The following is a 20,781-nucleotide window of genomic DNA, read 5'->3' on the forward strand; positions in this document are numbered from 1 at the left end:
ATCCTGTTGGCCTCAGTTTCCACATCTGTAAAATGAGCTGGAGAAGGAAACGGTGAACCACTCCAGGATATCCGTCAAGACCCAGGAAGGCCCACGAAGAGTCCGACACGCGTGAAACAATTCCACGGCACTAAAATGTCCAAGGATCGCCACGGCATAGCAAAGAATGACAGGGTTGGAGGGCGGGAAGGGATCTCTGCAGCTAACTTTTCTACAGAAGCTCTTCGCAGACTTCCTTCCTTCCTTCCTGCCCTCCCTCCCTCCCTCTGTCAGCTGATTTGCTTTCCATTTTGCTAAGATCTTACCCAATACTGATGGACTATCCGAGAAAAGGAGCCACCGCAAGCCCTTTCTTTAGGCCTCAGTTTACCCACCTGTAAATTAGGCACCAAAAGACTCCTGCCTTCCCTGGCACTTTGTGCATCTTCCTTACCCCCAGGGGAGCTATGGCACCCCGGGATCAAGTCTGTCTTTCGGGCCATTCTTTCTCGGGGTTCTTAATTCAGGCCTCGGTTATTTCTTAAGCTATGGGAGGGCTCAGCTCTAGTTCAAGAAACAGTAAACGTCTGCTCTGTGCCCAAAGCTGGGCACCTGCGACCCTGGCAAACGTTCAGGGGGCACCCCAGGGCTGGCAAAGCCTCGGACGTGTGCCAGCTTGGGCCAGCGACCCATCCTCGGGGAGACCACAATCTAACGGGGTTCTGCCGTGATTTCCAAAAGCAAACGACCACGCAAGAAAGCCACGTGAAAGCAGAGCAAAGGGGTGCAGCGTGCCTGCTGTTTGCACACGGGAAACCTTCATTCTCAGAAAGCTTCCGAAAAACGGGTGCTTGAGGCCTTCTCTTCCTTTGCACGGAGGGGCAGGTTCAGGTCTTTGGAGGTGCCAAGAAGCCAGAGAGCCCCCGAGCGTCCCGGCATCCATGGGCAGGAAGCCCTGGCCCATGGGGAGAGGCTTGGAGCGACCCGCCAGACAGTGAGGCAGCAGCCTTCCTCTGGTGAGCCGAGGAAAGCCGTCTGGGGCCAGCAGGGAAGAGAGTCAGGGCAGAAGGCCGAGCTCTGAAGGGAAAGGAGAGTCTGGGAAGGAGAGTTCTTTAGGAAGGCAGCTTAGGAACAAGGTTTAGTCTTGGAAGAGATCACTCATCTCATTCAACCCTTCCATTTCCCGGAAGCCCAGAAGGGGGAAGTAGCTCAGGGTCATGGGGGGGGGGGGGGGGAGACTAGCAGAAGCAGAATTCAAACCCAGACCTCGGTCTGTCAATTCAGCATTTTGTTTTATGCTACCTCTGTGCTTCTCATCCACGATAACTCGAATACATGACTTCTTTGCACCTATTTACATCTCAGCTCTGCAAAGCTCTTCCTGTGGGGTCTTAAGAAAGTCAAGCTCTGTATGCCTCAGTTTTCTAATCTGTAAAACAAGTCCATGTGGAGGTCCTCACAGGCCCCTCCAGCTCTAACTTTGGGTTCTTTGGTTGAATTTGAAATGATGTTCATAAAATCCCTTTTCCCCAAAACCTCCTTAAAAGAGAAGAATGGAATCAGCAGGAAGGAGCGGGACCACTTCTCCATGTGGGCTGGGCTGGAAGGCATCAGGCCAGGCAGCTTCTGGTCACTCCCTGCCCCTGGGGAAAGCGGTCCTTGGCCGGGGGGAGGAGGGGCGGCTGGAGACAAGTCATGTGGCCACCCCAAGGACCAGTGACTGCAGAAGGCCACTTCTTCAAGGGGAGAACGAGGGAATGGCATGGTGGGGACAACAGCACTCAAAGGAAGGGGAGGCTGAGGTGACCAGGCTTAAAAGTGAGTACAGTTTGTGGTAGTAGACTAGCAGGTGCCTGAGAGCACCCGCTGCCGATGGCAGGCTTCCTTAATGCCTGGGGACAGCCAATGGGGAGCTGAAGGGAAGATGGGAGAGCTTCCCGGGACGTCTGTATCCCATCGCGGTGGGCCTGATGCTAGAGGAGCCTGTCAGGTAGGCAAAGAATAAGGAAAAAGGCTTTTCCCAGGCTCTCCTCCTCTCCACGGAAGGCAGAGGGCTAAGACGTCCATAAAACACGCCTCCCTCCATGGAATCCTCCTGTGGTCGCCCTGGGGGGGGGGAGCCTTTCTGGTGGCCATGGGAGACAAGGAAGGAGCCCTGGGCCTGGTTCAGCATCCTTCCTGCCTAGCCCGGGCTCCCTGGTCTTAAGGGAAGGCAACTTCCCCTCTCTACCCAGGGGTGGGGAGTCTGTGCTGGACACAGAGCGGGAGAGGACTGGCCACCCGCAGCCCCGCTCTGGCCCCGGGGCCGTCCTCGTCCTCCCCTGAAGATGCTCTCGGTCCCTTGTCCCCGGGAAAGCAGAGTGGACACAGCCAGGCTGAGGGGCAGAGCACACGCGAGGAGCCTCCTGGGCTCCCCAGGAGTCCCGGCCCCACTGGGGGAGCGTTCCTAGACCCATGAGGCTACCGTGTGGGGCTTTCTGGGGCCAGCGAAGAGGACCAGGGGGAGATCTGCTCGCGGGGCTGCGCCCGACGGGCGCGGGGGACGGTGGAAGCTCGGGATGACTGAGCGCGACGCTGTGCCTTTGGCACTTGAAGTCCCAGCCCTGCCCGCGTGCACCCGGGCACCTGCTGAGCCCACGGCCGAGGGAGAGCCGCCTCGCCCGTCCGCGCAGCCATCGCGTGGCTCCCCGAGCACAGCCACGCGTGAGCACGCCCGGCTCGGCGCCGCCGGCCTACCTGAGTTGGGCGAGATGTGCAAGCTGCTCATGTCCTTGGCCAGGCCGTTGGTCTTGGGGCTGGAGATGGGGGCGCAGGCCGACGTGGCCCGGGGCGGCCGCTTTCCCGGGACTTTCACGGTGGTTCTCAGGAGATCGATCTCTTTGCCGTGGACGTTCTGCATGTAATCCTGCCCAGAGACAAACAGAAACCACTCATCCGAGGGGGCTCCTGAGGAAGGCCGGGAGAGGCCATCCAGCCCTTCGAGGGGGGACCTGGGCCCGGGAGGGAGGGAGGAGCTGCAGAGCCCTCGGGGGGGGGGGGGCGCAGGCCCAGGGCGGGAGGAGGAAGCTCACACCCAGGAAGTGCCCCAGAGGCGGCCCTCAGCTGGTCAGACAGCAGCTACCCGGCCGGGGGACGGAGGAGGGCTCGGCTGGGAAGCGCGGCCTTGAATCTAGCCTTGGACGCTGCCTGCCTGGCTACAGAACCCCGGCAAAGCCGACTTCCGGGCCGCAGTGGCCCCGATTGGCCGTCGAAGGGGAGGCCTAGCCTGGAGCTCCAGGTCTTATCTGAGAGCCTCGGTTTTCTCCTCTCTAAAATGGGGCCGAGGCTGAGGCCGCTTCCTTCCTCCCCGGGGCATTTCCTGCGGCTCAGCAGGACCGGGGAGGTCGGCCCACTTTGCAGACGAGGACGCCGAGGGAGGGAGTCGGAGCGCCCGCCACACACACGGACACCGGGCTGCCCCACGACACCCACGCTTGGCCCTCTGTCTGCTGGGCTGTCCGTCCGTCTGTCTGCCAAACCAGGCCTCTCAGGACGTTCCTGGCGGTGCGATGGAGCCCCGTGATTCAGGGCGGACGCTACACGGGCTTGCCACACACGAACGCCCTTCCATACAGGAGAGGAGGAGAGGCCGCCAGAGGGACAGACGGACGGGCAGAAGGGACTGGGAGGGGGCAAGGCTGAAGGAAAGGCCACCAGGACAGGACACGCTCCTCAGTGGGCGACGCGTAACCGCCATCTAAGCCCGGGCTGCCCGTCCCCGGACCCGCGGCACGGTAAGCACCAGCGGCAGGAGGCCCGAGAGCCCCCCGGCTGCCAACGGACAGCAGACCGAGGGCTTTGGGTCAGCCAGCAGTCAGGCCGACGGCGGCCTCCCGTCCGTCCGGGCGCTGCCTGGCAACAAGCATCGCCGAGGCTCCACCGACCCCCCTTCTGCCTCCCCACGTCCCGGGGCCAGGGCCGGCCGGGCGAGACGGTCTCGGGGCTCCTCTCCAGCTCGTGGCCACGTCGCCTCTCGGGGCGAGCCGGGGTCTTGCTTCCTCTTCTCTATTGGGGCACCTCCAGGCTAGAGGAGGCTGCGCAGACTTTACGACGGACGGAGTGAGCCGGCCGGAAGCGCCTCCACGTGCCCAGGAACTCAGGGCGCCATCTTGAACGGCCTGTTCGCTCTTCCCCTGCCCACCCGCTTGTCCTTCCCCAGGAAGCGTTCCCTCACCCCGGGGCTCCCAGCTACAAAAGGGCCTCCCCAAGAAGGCCAAGGGACGGGGCCTATGGACCGCGGAGGCCGAGCCTCGAGCCCCAGGCCGGGCTGAGCTCGCCGTGGCCCGAGGGAGCCGCGTCTGCCTCCAGGGAGCCCCTCGACAGATCTCTGACTACTCTGGCTGTCCCACTTCATCCCGCAGAGCCTTTTCTGCTGGTGATTGTGGGGTTCCCCATCGAGGGGAGCCCCACTCTCGGACGCCCCGACATGTCTCTTCCTGCCTCCGTGTGGGTCCACTTGCCTTTTCCTTCTCCAGCTCAGTCTACAGATGAGGCAATGGAGGCCAACAGGGTCACCCACGGGGGCTGACCCTGGGCAGAGGATCGCGGGTGGGTGCCGCGAGACCTTGGGTCAGTCCCGACCTTGCCGGGACTCTCGTCGTGCTGGCCGACGCAGCACCCGGCCCCGAGCCCGAAGGTCTCTCTCAGCCCGCGTCCCGCTGGCTGCCCGGGGAAGGGGGTGCCAGGACGCCTCCGCGGCCTCCGATCAGCAGCCTCTCCTCCGGGCGCCCAGAACAAGGGCAGCCCAGCCTCGTCTGGGAGGGCCTCCTTCTGCGCTCCTGCTCCTCCTGCCTCCCCCCGGAGGTCCCTTCCTTAGGTCGGAGCGACTCGCTCTAACTTTCTTCTTGACAAATTAAAAGACAATCTCAGGGCTGTAATTGAGCATTTATTGCTTATGGGCTCCGCGACGAGGCTAATCAAAGAGTGACTAAACCCCAGCACGGCTCCTCTTAATAGACGGCGACGATGACATTCTATTGGAGTCTCTCCTTGGAGCGGACAGCGCCGAGGGGCCTCGGAAAACCGGACCGACGCCGTGGGGGCCCGACGCGTCCAGGCCCTTCTCCCGGGGCCCCCCCATGGCCGAGGGACTTGGGGCGCTCCAGGAAGGCCACGCCAGAGGCCCCGACGTGTCCAGGCCCTTCTCCTGGGGCCCCCCCATGGCCAAGGGACGTGGGGCACTCCGGGATGGCTGGCCGCAGAGGCCCCGACACATCCAGGCCCTTCTCCCAGGGGCCCCCAAAGGCCGAGGGACTTGGGGCGCTCCGGGATGGCCATGCCAGAGGCCCCGACACGTCCAGGCCCTTCTCCTGGGGCCCCCCCATGGCCGAGGGACGTGGGGCGCTCTGGGATGGCTGGCCGCAGAGGCCCCGACACGTCCAGGCCCTTCTCCCGGGGCCCCCCCATGGCCGAGGGACGTGGGATGCTCCGGGGTCGGCCGGCCGCGCAGCTGAAGGGCCCTCAGAGCCGTCGGGTCCGTCTCCCTCATAGGCCGGAAGAGGTCGGGGGCGACAAAGTGGCCGCTCAGTCATTCCCTCGTGGGCCGGGCCATCGGCACGTCTCGGGTCCTGCTCTGGGGCTGCTTCCCTCGGAAAAGAGCGCTGGCAATTTGGGGGGCCCGCTCGCTTCGGCGCTGCGAGCAGCCCAAAGGGGGCTTTCTTGGGGGGGGGCTTCCCTCGGCCTTCTCTAAGGGAGGAAGGAAGGGAAAAGCTCTGGGGAGGGCGCGAGCCCAGGAGGCCACTGGGATGGGGATCGGGCTGGAGTCTGGCAGCTGGAGGGCGCCTCAGATATGTAAAGGAGCCGAGGCCGCCGCCCCTGGGCTGTGGGCCCAACGCTCAGGCCGGCTAATCCGCAGCCAAGGACTGGGAGGCACTTAACAAGTCCCTGGAGGCCACTCCACGGGCCACCCGCCGGCCTCTCCGGCCCCTCGACAGCTGGAGCCAGGCCTGCGGAAAGCCATCTGCATTTCCAGGAGCGCGTCGGGCTCCGGGGGGGATCTTCCTCCTCTCCGGGCCGGGGATCCCCGGGAGGCGGCTGGGCCGAGGTCAACAGCAGCCCTGTGCTCGCTGCCCGCACCGCCGCCGCCCCTTGTTTTCTACATTTCGCTCCTAATTATGTTGCCTCCATCGCCGTACACTTAATTAGCTGCATTAATGTGATTTCTTTTCACATAGTCAAGCAATTAAGAGCTATGATTGAGTTTCATTCAATTAGCCTCAACAAACATGCTAATTGATGTCCCAGATGCAAATGAGGTGCGATGAGAGAAACCTGCTCCGATCGGGGTGGCGCAGGCAGACCCCGGGCTGGCGCGAGCTGAGGGCGGCCTCCTGGGCGGGGGCCCGGCCCAGACGGAGCCCAAGAAGCAGCAGAGGCCCTCCTGCGTCGGCCCCCTTCGGTGTCACCCACCTCAGCACACCTGGCTGGCCGGGAGCAGCCCCCCAAGGGCGGGCACGGGCGAAGCCGCCGCCCCGATTCCCAGAGAGGAGCCATGCTGGAGGCGGGCAGCGGCCTTGGTGAGGGCACGGAGGTGGCCCGGGAGGCACCACCCGACGGACATCCTCTTCCTGCCTGGCCGCCGGACTTCTTTTTCCGCGGAAGAGAAACAAACCAGCGTCGAACGTCCAAAGCCGCGGGAGCCCCTTAAGGGATTCATCTGTGAGCTCCGGCGGCCACGCTGGACTCGCCTTCGTGAACAGCCCCCGTAACAGGAGCTAATCATCACCACAAGAGCTGACGCGGAAAAGCACCTACTATGTGCCTGCCAGGAACTGTGCCCAGGGCCTGCCCAACACGGTCTCATCCGACTCTTGCAGCCACCCCGCAACGTCGGCTGGGATGCCCTTTTAGAGGAGGAAAATGAAGGAAACGGGCGAAGGGAGGGCTCACAGGGAGGCTCCAGGCTCCAGCCTCACCGGCCGCTCCTCCAGCTGCTCCGCTGGACTCTGGACATGTAAGGACAGACAGAAACTCCTTACTGCCCCTCCCGGCGGCACCAAGACTGAGCCTCGCCCTCACGGCGTGCGCCGGGACCAAAGCGAGGCAACGTCGAGGAGATGCTGCCCGCAAGGCCTCCCAAAGGCCACAGCCCGCCCGCAGGATGCTCCTCTGCGGACATGTGCTGCCCCCCTGCCCATCGTGGGCTGCCTGCGGAGGCCGCGGAGCTCGTGAGCAAACAGGGAAACGAGGATCTTCGTCTTCCCTCCTGTCTAACTGAGCGTTCGCCTTCGCTTCCGTGCTGCAGGCGGGGAAGGGCCCAGCCGCCCCGAAGCCTGCTCCAGCTGAGCCTCGGGCCCAGGACGTGCCCTCGTGCTCGTGCCGCCTCATTACTCCCTAAGGGGGGGACCAGAGCGTTCCCGAGGCCCCTCCGGACAGCACTCCGGCGAGAGCGAGACAACCACGGAATCGCCACACGTCCGTCCACAGTCCTTCCGCCACGGGCCTCCTCTCAGCAGCCCGTCAGTCGTGGCAGTCCCAGCCTCCTCCTCGATTTCGAGAATGAGCCAACCCTTCCAGAAGGGAAGCGGCGCCGCCACCACGAGGGCCTGCCAAACACCCCAAAGCCAGGAGGGGACCCAGAGAAGGACGGACGCTCGTCGGCTCTGAAGGAACCCGGGCTCACCTGGAGACACCCGTACAGGAAGTGCCGAGACAGGGAAGGGCGAACGTCCGTTACGGCTGAAAATGACACGCACAGAACAGGACGGCCGACATCCAGCATGACCTAGACGTGGCCACTCCGGAGTCTGCACAGATCCCAGGCGGCCCTCGGAGGCTCCCGCTGCTCCTGCGGAAATCTCATTACGAGGAACTCCGAGGGGCCACAACACTCATTTCTGATGCTCTGGGACCTATTTCATCAAATATGGCCCGAGTACAGGAAGACGGTTGGCTGAGACTTAGACGTTCTCGGGCCACACAGATGTTTACTGCACTAATTTTTCAGGGAACCAAGATTTAGAAGTTTTCCCTATGATTTTTATCCCGCTCTCCTCCGATTCCTCCCTCCTCCTCTCTTTCTCTCTTCCTCCATCTCTGTCTCTTCTCTCTCCCTGTCTGTCTTTCTCTCCGTCTGTGACTCTTCTCTCTCCCTCTCTTTGTCTGTCTCCTCTCTTCCTCTGTCTGTCTCCCTCTCTCTTCCTCCCTCTTCCTCCCTCTGTCTGTCTCTCCCTCCTTCTGTCTCTTCTCTCTCTCCCTGTCTCTGCCACTTCCTCCCTCCCTGTTGTCTCTCTCTCCCTCTCTCTGTGTGTATGTCTCTCTCCCTCTCTCTTCTTCTCTGTGTCTCTCTCTGTCTCTGTCTGTCTCTCTCCATCTCTCTCTGTCTTTGTTTCCCTCTCTCTCTCTGTCTCCCTCTGTGTCTCTGTCCCTCCCTCTCTCTCCTTCTCTGTGTGTCTCTCTCTGTCTCTGTCTGTCTGTCTCTCTCCATCTCTCTCTGTCTTTGTCTCCCTCTCTCTCTCTGTCTCCCTCTGTGTCTGTGTCTCTTCTCTCTCTCCCCCCTTCCTCTCTCTCTCCTCCCCCCACCCCCATGTGATAAAATTGTTTTGAAGCCAACCACAGTCATGGCCTTGGAGGGCCCCATCAAGCCACAAGCTCATCGTTTAAGCATCCGGGAGTAGGAAGCCCCGAAGTGACGCGTGCTGGGCCTCCTGGAGCCCGTCTTCCAGAAGAGGAAGGAGCTGCCCACCCATAAGTACTAGAGAACAGAATTGCAGCGTGCACAGGGTCAGGGAAGACTTCCTGCCGCCTGGTCCTAGAGCCGAGGGTCGATGGAAGGACCATGAAGAGGGAGGGCACGTTCCAGGCACAAGGGGGGCTGCTGACATTCCCCTCCAAGAGGACCTGAAGTCTTTATTCATTATGGCAAGTCGAGGTTTCTAATTTCCAAAGGAAACTCACAGGAGGGAGAGCCCGAAAGGCTGCACCATTTCCCACAAAGCACCCAGATTTCACCCCCAACTTACTACCTCGAGCTATCATCGAGCTTCTTGGGGCATCCGCTTCCCGGTTTGTCCCCCGAGGGCTCTGAGCCAAAGCGAGAGCCTCCCGGTCCCCCTGCGTGGGCCCATCTCCAAGGCTATTCTCCACCCATCACCATTTCTCAGCCTTCCAACCAAGGGAAGGGCCGGGAAGTGCTTGCTACGCCATGTGCTCAACGGGATCTTCCACTTGTCCTGGCTTGGAGACCAGACTAGGGCTCCTGGCCACTTCCTGGCCAGAGAGGAGGATGCTGGGAGCCTCTTCTGAGCGAGGGGGCTGCCTGCGAAGCTATTGTTCAGCAGGGAGCTTCATGAGCATTTTAGGGGGTGGAACACCAAGCCCCCGACCCTCCCGGGCCCCGGGCCTCCGCCAAGGCCGGTGTGGTTACTTTGGTGCCTGTCGGCGGCAGTCAGACATTTTTATTGCAAAACATCGTCTGGAAAAGATGCAAAACAAAATTGCTAAAGCTGCAGAGAAAAAATGAGGGGGGGACACAGAAGGCCCCCTTCCCTTTGCTTATTGAGTTCAAAGGCATAACATGTAGCACCCTGCAGCAAATGGGAAGCTACACTAATTTTAAAACCATAAAATGCTATAAAGTACCCTGCGGGGCAGGCCTCCACTGCAGCTAGTTGCGCCGAAATAAGACATGGTTCATTTACTTCGCAGCTTAGCCTAATGTAATCATCAGCGGCTTTCTAGCCTAGAGTTGTCACAGGCAGAGCCAACAGCGACGAGGCGACACTCCCAGCCACCGAGGGGGCCTCCCCGAGATTGCTGTTGATTACAAAATTTTTCAGTTTTGACAAGCCCTTAATGAACATAAATCGCACCTTGATTGGCTCCCGTTTGGGGCCCGGGCCCACCTGAGGAGGGCGCCCCCGCCCGGCCCCCTTCCACAAGGGCCTCCTGGGCGCCGGGCCCACGACAAGGACCAGAGCCGGGAAGAAAACCCGGGCAACGCCACGCGCAAAGTCGGGGTCTCAGGCAGAGGGACGGGCCTTCCGCCTGCCCATCCGTGGAGAGAGAAGGCAGGAAAGCCCAGCAACGACAGCGGCCTGGACGCGTCCTCTGGGGGCACCAAGGCCACCCCCAGGGCCCCCCGCGCCGCCCCAAGAGCCAATCCAGGCGCAGACGCCACAGAGGCGAAAATACAAATAAATTTAATGGATGCCAGAAGGGGGAGGAGCCTTCGTCCCTTCCCCTGCTCAGAAGAGCCATTCTGGGGCAATTAGACCATTTCTGATGTTCCGAGAGCCTCCCATTCACACATTTTCAGGGAAATCCAGAGAAGCCACTTTGTCCTGCTCTCACCCCAGGGAGACTCGCCCGTCCTAGAACAAGAGAGCCCGCAAGAGCTGCTGGGTGAGCATTTAGTTCATTTGTAAAGCCCAATTTCTGAAAGGCTAAAGGGCGGAGATAATAAACAAGAAATCACTTAAGCATAAACTGGGCTTTGATTTAATAAGAGTTCTCTCTCTCCCTCCCTCTCTCTGTCTCTCTCCTTCTCTCTGTCTCCCTCTCTCTGTCTCTCTCCCTCCCTCTCCCTGTCTGTCTCTCTCTCGCTGTCTCCCTCCCTCTCTCTGTCTCTCTCTGTCTCTCCCTCCTTCTCTCCCTCCCTCTCTGTCTCTCTCTCTCTGTCTCTCTCCGTCTCCCTCCTTTCTCTCTGTCTCTCCCTCTCTCATTCTCTCTCCATCTCTCTCTGTCTGTCTCTCTGTCTCTCTCTCCTTCTCTCTGTCTCCCTCTCTCTGTCTCTCCCTCCCTCTCCCTGTCTGTCTCTCTCTCTCTGTCTCCCTCCCTCCCTCTCTCTCTCTTTCCCTCCCTCTCTCTGTCTTTCTCTGTCTGTCTCTCTCTCTCTCCCTCCCTGTCTCCCTCCCTCTCTCTCTGTCTCTCTCCGTCTCCCTCCTTCTCTCTGTCTCTCCCTCTCTGTCTGTCTCTCTGTCTCTCTCCCTCTGTCTCTCTCTCCTTCTCTCTGTCTCTCTCCCTCCCTCTCCCTGTCTGTCTCTCTCTCTCTGTCTCCCTGTCTGTCTCTCTCTCTCCCTCCCTCTCTCTGTCTCTCTCTGTCTGTCTGTCTCTCTCTCCCTCCCTCTGTCTCTCTCTGTCTCTCTCCGTCTCCCTCCTTCTCTCTCTCTCATTCTCTCTCCATCTCTCTGTCTCTCTCCCTCTGTCTCTCTCTCCTTCTCTCTGTCTCCCTCTCTCTGTCTCTCTCCCCTCCTCTCCCTGTCTGTCTCTCTCTCTGTCTCCCTCCCTCCCTCCCTCTCTCTCTCTCTCTCTCCTCTCTCCTCTCTCTCTCTCTCTCTCTCTCCCTCTCTCTGTCTCTCTCTCCCCCCCTCCCTCTCTGTCTCCCTCCTTCTCTCTGTCTCTCCCTCTTTCATTCTCTCTCCATCCCTCTCTGTCTCTGCCTCTCTGTCTGTCTCCCTCTCCCTGTCTGTCTCTCTCTCTCCCTCCCTCTTTCTTTGTCTCCCTCCATCCCTCTCTCTCTCTCTCCTTCTCTCTGTCTCTCTCTCTATTTCTCTCCCCCCCCTCTCCCACCTTCTGTCTGTCTCTCCCTGTCTCCCTCCTTCTGTCTGTCTCTGTCTGTCTGTCTCTCCCTCTCTCATTCTCTCTCTCCATCTCTCTCTCCCTCTGTGTCTGTGTCTCTGACTCTGTGTGTCTCTCTCTCTCCCTGTCTGTCTCTCCCTCCTTCTGTCTCTGTTTCTCCCTGTCTCTGTCCGTCTGTCTGTCTGTGTCTCTCCCTCTCTCTCTCTCCCTCTCTCCCTCCCTTTCTCTGTCTCTCTCTCTCCTCTCTCCTCTCTGTCTCTCTCTCTCTCTTTCTCTCTCTCTCCCTCTCTCTCTCCCTCTGTGTCTCTCTCTCTGTCTGTCTCTCCCTGTCCCTGTCCATCTCCGTCTCTGTCTCTCTCTCCTTCTCTCTGTCTCCCTCCCCCCCCCTCTCTCCTTCTGTCTCTGTCTCCCTCTCTGTCTCTGGTCTCTCTCTGTCTCCCTCTCTGTCTCTCTCTGTCTCCCTCTCTCTCTCTCTCTGTCTCCCTCTCTGTCTCTCTCTCCTTCTCTCTGTCTCCCTCTCTGTCTCTGTGTGTGTGTGCCTCTCTCTCTGTCTCTCCCTCCTCTCTCTCTCTGTCTCTCTCTCTCTGTCTCTGTCTCTCTCTCTTCCCCCTCTCGCTCCCTCTCTCTCTCTCCCCGCCCCCCATCTCTCTCTCTCTCTCTCTCTCTCTCTCTCTCTCTCTCTCTCTCTCTCTCTCTCTCTGTCCTCTCTCTTCTCTCTCTCTCTCTCTCTCTCTCTCTCTCTCTCTGTCTCTCTCTCTCTCCTCTCTCCCTTCCTCCCTCTCTCTCTCTCTCTCTCTCTGTCTCTCTCCCTCTCTCTCTCTCTACAGCTAGACATGCTCATCCGCTCAGCCTCGACATTGGATGGTGTGCGACAAGGAAGGGCTGCTGGAGCATCTTCTCTGTACCGTTGGCCCACACTTGGAGCCCCTGCCAGGGCCCGAGCGCCCCATCCCCAGGACGAAGCGGAGGGCGAGTGGGGCTGTGGGCCCGGTTTGCGCAGGGCCGTCCCCGTGGCGAGCGGAGGGGGAGCCAGTGTGGTGGGTGGCTGGGGATGGCCGGGGCCCGTCACGGCAGGCGCTTCATGGAACGGGATGGAGACATTCTGCAGGCGTTTGAGGCCACTCGGCGCCTCCTGGGCTCGGGCCGAGGCCCGGCGTGTTCTCTCAGCCTCCCCCCGGGGCAGTTGCGGGCGCCTTCTCCAACCCGACGGGCTCCGAGCACGTTCTGGGGGGCTCCCCGGCTAATGGGGGCGGCGGATCAAGGCCGCTCCCTGCTAGAGACGGGATGGAGCAGTTCGAGCGGAGCAAAGGCGCAAAGGAAGGGGACCCAGAGCGGAAGCGTCAGCCGCCACGGAGAAGAGGAGGGAGAGGATGAGAGGCCTGCAGGCTGGCCAGGAAAAGGCCCAACTGGGGAGAGCCCTCCGAGCAAGCACAAGTCACAAGAGAGCTGAAAGGCAGCCATCCTCCCGCGCTCCCCTCAGCAAAGATGCACAGGGCCAGTGTAAACCTCAAAATTCCTTAGACTTATAAATGTTGGAAATTTCACCATTGGGATATTTCATACTTGGAAAATTTCTTACTGATAGTCTATTGGAATGGGAACCCCATTGGCATGGGAGGTTCCTTCTCTTCCCTTCTTAAGATTACTTTAGGACAGAAACCCTTTGCTGAACAATGGAAAGGACTTTGACCTATGCTTAAGCATAAAACAGGAATTTCTTTGAGTCATGATTGATTTTAGAATTGATACAATGGAGATACTTGGAATCAATCTCCACCCTACTCAGTCCTAACAGGATTGAGGAAGGGCTGCAGCCTAGATCAAAATTTAATTATTCCAATCTCTACCCTACTCAGGTTAACAGGATTTAGAAAGGACTGTAGCAAAGGAGTAAAGATTTAATCATTTGAAAATATGACCTTCAACAGACATGTGCAAAAGCCAGAAACCTCTGGGCGGTCCTGGGTTAAGCTAGAGCCTCCATTGACAGGGAAATTGATGAACAGGGATTGGTAGATGGGAGAACTGAGGGGAGGAACTTGGATGGTTTCCTTAAAGATAGGGGGGCTGGAGACTCCAGGGAAGGTGGAGAGTTGGTCGGTGTGATTCCTGTGGCTCTGAGAAGGCTTGCGCTGAAGGAAGCTGAAGGTGGGGGCCTCTGAGACTGTTTCTCCATTTTGGTCACGTGAGTGATAGGGACTGATCTCCTTTCTTTGCCCCAGCTATCTAAGGGCTTGGGCCTTTTGGCCCAGCCTAAACAGAAGGGGTATTTAAGCCCTATTCCCTTCTCTCCCTTTTTCTCTCTCTCTATCTCTAATTCCTTTCTTACTCCTATTGTAATTAAACTCCAAAAAAGGCTGACAACTGACTTGAGTTTTTCATTTAGGAATTACATAGCTGATTCCTTGGCGACCTTAAATTAATATATATCAGTCTTTTAAAGTGATTCCCTTGTAACACCAAGGAACTCGGAGCCACAAGGCCTGGGTTCAAATCTTGGTTCTGCGTGTCATGGTTGTTCTTTTGATTCACAATGCCGGGAAAGCGGTCCATTGGTTTACTTTTAAAAGCTCACCTTGTGTCTCAGAGCCAATGGCGAGCCCTGGTTCCAAGCAGAAGAGTGAGAAGAGCCAGGAAATGGCTGAAGCCAGATCTGAACCCAGGCCCCCCCATTTCTGGGTCTGACGGTAGCCCTGAGCCACGTCGCTGCCCTGCTCCCGCCTAAGCTCGTTCAGATCCCAGCTCCTTGGGGCCCATCACATGAATGGAAGCCCACTGGGTGCTGGGCCAAAGGCTGACCTAGAGTCTCCTCTCAGAACGGCTCCGTGAAGAAGGGTATCACGGCGCTGTTTTACAGATGGGGACACCGAGGCCGAGCGGGGAGGCAAGCGTGTGGCCGGGGGTAGCTCCGATCTCTTCCCTGAAGCTTTCCCTCTCCCTCTCGATCAGCTCCCGTCCTGTGCTGGGGGTGAGTCTAAGAGGGAAGGCCCTTGCCCAGGGGCGGAGGCCAGATATGAACCCAGGAGCTCCTGACTCCAGACCAGCGAACTCCTTCTTCCTGCAGGTGGCTCAGGGGCCGTGTCCGAGCCCGGGAGGGAGCCTGCAGAGGGTGGCGTGACGGAAGCCCTCCCCCATCCCTGGTCCTGCAGCTTGGTCCGAGGGGCGGAAGTCACGGGTCTGGGTGGCCCAGAAAATCGGCACGGAATGTGGCTGACGGTGGGAGCTCGGCCCAGCTGCGGCGCGCTCAAGTGATTCAGAGGCAGCGCGTGGGAGCGCTCGGGGGCAGGAAGACGCAGCTTCCGGGCCCATCTACGACCCTTGCCGGCTGGGGGAGTCGGGCCCTTCCCAGGACTCCGACAAAGGCAGAGCGGATGAGGGAAGCCCCCCACTTGCTGCCTCAGGAAGCCTGTCTCTCACCACCACCGATTGCTCATGAGACTTTCCCAAGAGCCCAGCCTGGCCCAGAGTTCACACGGAGACGGGAGTCTAGCTGCGGAGGCCACGCGAATTCCTCTTCAGGCACCGTCCCTGCCCAACATGGCCTCCTCCTTCACCCCAATCCGACGGCCCCTTCTGTCGGGAGCCTCCTCTGCACCAAGGAGAAAAGGAGGATGGCCAAAAGCCCCGGACGGGCAGAGAGCGCGCCCCATCGATGGCCCCCACCCAGGGAGGGGGTGGGTGCTCTCCTCTGCTTTCAGGGGCCGAGGTGGATCAGTACCACCAAGGAGGGCGCCAGCTTCCCACTTCCATGGTCGTGAGCTTTATTTGAGGGATTCCGCTTGGACTCCCAACGGGAAGGAAGAGGAAGCCCCCGTGGCTCCCCGTGAATCTTGGCTCTGTTTACGGGTTCACTAAAGGCCGTCCTCTCCACCACAATGGACGCTCCTTCCAGGATCTTTTGTCTTTGTATCCACGGCACCTGGCACAATGCCCAGCACACATTGGGCGCTTTGACCGGTGAAGACAGAATTCTGTCTGTTTTAATGAAGTCAGTCAGCGACCTTGAACTCGACCCACTGAGAACTCAAAGCACCCCTGCTTAACACTTACGTACGAGTCCATAAGCCCAAAAGGCTCACCTCCAAAGGGGACTGCCCAGCCCTGGATAGGACTAAGCAAATGGAAAGACTGCCATTGGTTTCTGTGAAGAAGGTAGAAAGAGCGGAAATGACGTGGAAAAGGGGTATAAAGAGAGCAGTATGGGCTGGAGGGCAGGGCCTTCTACCATTCCTTTCCTGGCGTTTGGAGAGATTGGTTGAGAAGATTCCTGTCTTGGCTTTGTTGTTTCCCTGGATCCCGTGTCGGCTTGCTGGGTGAGTGGCTCAGGCTGTGGAAAAGGCTGCGCTGGTGGACTCTCAACTGAAGACTCCACACGGAGATCGAGGCCTGAGGAAGCCTCCTGAGGGGTGCTGGATGGGGCTTCACTTCACGGGAGAAGCTTTTAGGGCTGGTAGGCGGGTTAAGAATCTGTCTTTCTATCTACATTTCACTTTTTCTGTCTCTTTGTAAATAAAAGCTGCTAAAAGTCATTCTGACTTAAGCTAATATATTTTAAAATCGGCGATCACAATATTACTTTATAACTCTTTTATTGAGTCAAAAATCCCAATTTTAATCCTTACAGTCCCAAGAACTCTTTTATGAAATCCTGCATCTCAGCTTTTTGCTCAATGGGGAAAGGCAGAGATAATCGATTCTGTGAGATGTTCACCCTTAGTAAGCTGAATTCAATTCAGTCTTTATTAATTAGTCTATTAACAAGCACCAATGAGACTCCTACGCTGGGCCAGGAGGCACCATGCTGACAGCACAAGATACAGAGAAGGATGGGAAGCCCTGGCTGGCCCTTGAGGAGCTCCTAGTCTAACAGAAGAGCCAACACGCACATACTGAGGTACGTACAGGCTATGGAGAGACTCCAAAGACCCCTGTAACCATCTGGTTCAACCCTCATTTCATAGAGGAAGAAACTGAGTCCTCAAGAGGGAGCCACTTGCCCAAGATCACGATGGTCATGTCAAGAGCTGGCCAGGTCTTCCTGCCTTCAGGCTAATCCTGTGTATGCCGAGCTGTGAGGGCATGAGCTAGTGTGCAGCCCAAATGAAGACACCAGCAATGCCTCCTCCTAGCCCTCCGGCCAAGAAGGAGATTTCTGGTGCCCCAACAGAAGGGAATGGATTCGACGCCATTGGTTGTTCCTCCTGACCCCACTACGTAAAGGCACCTGCAGTCAGAGCCCAGCACGGCCTGGGAAACGAGCAGAAGGCGACAGTACTAGTACCAGCCAGTAGAGTGGATGTCAACAACCAGGATTCATCCTGGATTTGGGGTCTAGGGACATGCAGTTGTGGAGCAGAAGCCCCACGAGGCGGGTTGTCCCAGAGTGTGGCGACCAACCTTGACAACTAGGAGTGGGGACCCCTGAGCTCCCCAAATGGCACCTTCTGGAGCATGTGGCAGAACATGCCCACTCGGGGGATACTCGGGCCACAGAGAAGCTGCTGGGGTCACTGGGGTTCCTCGGGGAGCCGAGTCAGCCAGCATCTCAACAGCTCGTGGCGGTGGCTCTCCAGATGGGAAAGATGAATAGGCAGCCACAGTGAACTGTGACGCCCTGAGGTCCGAGAGCTTTCTCATTATCCCCTCCATTTTTCTATCACAGTGGTCCCTAAGGCATGCATTTAAATCGCAGGAAGGGAGAGCGAAGGATTCTTAGAATGAGCTCTCCTAGCCAGGTCCCCCTGGACTGTGACCCTCTCAAAAAAAGGGAGGTCTGCAGGGGGACCCGATGGGAGTGCTCACCTGTGTCTTGGTTGGGTGCTCTGGAAGGCTGTCACGCTTTTTATTGATTAATTTTTGATATATTGATTAATGAGGGCAAATTATCCCCCCCACCTCCCACCCCCGTTCTGGATTATAGTAGAGGGCTCCCCAGGAAAAAGGGAAGAGACCGAGTGGCAAAGGAAGGTGCTAAAAAGAGAAAAGAGAAGAATACAGTTTTCCCCTAATTAAAAAGTGAGGCCCTGGAAGGCCTTCTGGCAGACGGGACCCTTGGAAGAATGCAAGTTTCTTGAGGGCAAGCAGTGTTTGTTTTTGGCTTTTAGGACCCCACGTTCTGGGATAGCCTTCTTCTGGGTGGGGCAAGGAATGGGACCCCTGGTTCTTGGAGCCCTGGAATCCCCTGGGGGCTATCTTTCCCATGCACGGAGATCAGCAACTCATTGGAAAAAACGTCCAGTTTTAGCTATATGGATGATATGGACATGGATGAGCTAAGTGACTCGCCTAGGGACATCAAGCCAGTCAGGATCAAAGGCAGGCGCGGAAGAGAAAGGCGTCTAAGGGCAAACTATTACCCATGCTCACTGTCCCCTGAACCTCAGAGATGAATAAATGCTGTTTGAATGGAAGTAGCCAGGCCAACAAACTGAAAAGGCCTCAGGCAAGATACTCTGACCCTTTGTAAAGAGATTGGAAGGAGGACCAAGTGGCACAATGGACAGAGCATAAGGCCTGGAGTTAGGAGAATCTGGGGTCAAAGCTGACCTCACACATTTCGTACATGTGTGACCTAGGCCAAGTCATTTAACCCAGATTGCCTAGCCCTTACTTAGTAACAATTTGAAGACAGAAGGGAGGAAGAGAAAGAAAGGAAAGAAAGAAGGAAGGAGGAATGGAGAGATGGAGGGAGGGAGGAAGGAGGGAAAGAAGGAAGGAAGGAAGAAAAAAGGAAAGAAGAAAGGAGGTAGGGAAGGGAGGGAGGAAGGAAGAAAGATAAAAGGAAAGAAGAAAGAAGGAAAGAAAAAAGAAAGGAAGAAAGAGAGAAAGAAAAAGAAAGAATGGAAGAAAGAAAAAAGAAAGAATGGAAGAAAGAGAAAAGAAAGAATGGAGGGAGGAAAGAAGAGAAGAGAAAAGAAAAAAGAAGCTGGAAATCTAACACCATTTTCATTTTCTCACATCAGTACCAGCCACTGTATACTGACCTCCTTCTCTTCCATCCGGCAGTTGCTGCTGAGGCCCTAAGACCATCCTTGTGTACACTGAGAACGTCACGATCCACATGCGTTTCTGTCTTTTTTCTCTCTCTCATTAGATAGAAAACTCCATGAAGGCCGGGTGGTGCCTTCTTGATACTGCCTATAGCTCCTCGCACCAAATACAGAGCTCTGAACAGGGACGGTGATTCACAGATGTGAGCTGAATGCAGACTTACACTCACACAGGAGTGGATGGATGGATGGATGGATGGATGGATGGATGGATGTGTGGATGGATGATGGACGGATGGATAGATGGGTTGATTGATGGATGGATGGATGAATGGATGGATGGATGGACGGATGGATGGATGGACGGATGGATGGATGGATGGATGGGTGGATGGGTGGATGGATGGATGGATGGATGGATGGATGGATAGATGGATGGATGGACGGACGGACGGATGGATGGATGGATGGATGGATGGATGGATGTGTGGATGGATGGACAGATGGATGGATGGATGGGTGGATGGACGGATAGATGGGTGGATGGATGGATGGATGGATGAATGGATGGATGGACGGACGGATGGACAGATGGATGGATGGATGGGTGGATGGATGGATAGATGGGTTGATTGATGGATGGATGAATGGATGGATGGACGGACGGATGGATGGATGGATGGATGGATGGATGGATAGATGGGTTGATTGATGGATGGATGGATGGATGGACGGATGGATGGATGGATGGATGGATGGATGCGTGGATGGATGGATGGGTGCATGGGTGGATGGATGGATGGATGGATGGATGGATGGATGGATAGATGGATGGATGGACGGATGGATGGATGGATAGATGGATGGACGGATGGAAGGATGGATGGATGGATGGATGGATGGACGGATGGATGGATGGATGGGTGGATGGACGGATAGATGGGTGGATGGATGGATGGATGAATGGATGGATGGACGGACGGATGGATGGATGGATGGATGGATAGATGGATGGATGGATGGATGGATGGATAGATGGATGGACGGATGGACGGATGGATGGATGGATGGATGGACGGATGGATGGATGGATGGGTTGATTGATGGATAGATGAATGGATGGATGGATGGACGGATGGATGGATGGATGGATGTGTGGATGGGTGGATGGATGGATGAATGGATGGATGCGTGGATGGATGGATGGATGGATGGATGGATGGATGGATGGATGGATGGATAGATGGGTTGATGGATGGCTGAGACTAAGTCCACAGGACAATATGGTTGGAGAGATAAACAGATGAACTACCCATCTGGAGGACATTTAAGTAACCAAACCACACTTCCACTGTTTGATTTAGCCTCTGGCTAAAATGGTGCTGTGCTTATGACTGGAGGCTGTTTGTTATTTTGACACTCTACGGATATGGATTCAAAGATCTCCTCCTCAGAAGGAATCTTGAACCCAGAGCTCTGTCTGACTGTCTGTTGTTTGAACTCATTTGTCTTCGATTTTGAAACAACGTGATCAGTTGAGTCCTCTCACGGAATGAGTAAATCTTAAAAAACAGCAGCGTTCCCTTTGATCAGTTCTCCACTCTATATAAGAATTCCTTCCCAACATCATAGACGTCTCTAGTGACAGGAAGCTCCCTGCCTGCCCAGAGTTCTTTGTTTCTAAGCTGATGGGTCTTTTTGGGCCTCTTCTGGCCTGTCCTCCTTCCCCAGCTCTCTTGTTCTACTAGACTGTTCCGAAGCACAAAGGGGAGGGGCTAGAAATACAGTTCTGGGAGGGAAGAATTGGTTAGAGGGAACCACAAAGCCGCAGGCTGGAGAAGCCCAAGAGCCGGCGGGGCAGAGCCTGTGGATGGTCTCCAGCAGGCCAGGGCCTTGTGGAGCTGGAAGAGCCTTCAGGAGACGGAGAAGTGACTGGGGGAGCAGCAGGAAGCGGGGAACAAAGGGGAAAGGAGGTCACAGGCGGCTCCAAATCCTGAGAAAAGGTCCTGGGTTGGGGGGGGGGCCTGGGGCTCGCAGAGGGCCGGACCCTAGGACGAAGGTGGAGCACGTGGAGAGGCTGGGAAGGCAGGCAGGGAGGGCAAGGGCAGGACGAAGAAGGCAAACTGGGCTGCCCGGACGAGGATGTGCCGACCCTGGGAGAGGGGCAAAGGGGGGAGGCACGGACTGGTGGGGTGGCCAGAAAAGGGGTGCGATGACCCCGGACAAATGAGGGGATCCCAGACTTAGAGCTAGAAGG

General features: G+C 57.3%; 1 protein-coding gene across 5 annotated transcripts in view; it reads right to left on the reverse strand.

Moving 5' to 3' along the window:
• Positions 1-20,781, reverse strand: part of AGAP1 (ArfGAP with GTPase domain, ankyrin repeat and PH domain 1) — a 540,592-nt gene that overhangs the window by 147,068 nt on the left and 372,743 nt on the right. For all 5 annotated transcript variants that reach the window (XM_056820098.1, XM_056820097.1, XM_056820096.1 and 2 more), the window contains one exon: positions 2,716-2,884. In XM_056820098.1, coding sequence (XP_056676076.1) covers positions 2,716-2,884 — 169 coding nt within the window. The remainder of the gene's footprint in view (positions 1-2,715; positions 2,885-20,781) is intronic.

Source organism: Monodelphis domestica, chromosome 2 (assembly GCF_027887165.1).
Source record: "Monodelphis domestica isolate mMonDom1 chromosome 2, mMonDom1.pri, whole genome shotgun sequence".
NCBI lineage: Eukaryota > Metazoa > Chordata > Mammalia > Didelphimorphia > Didelphidae > Monodelphis > Monodelphis domestica.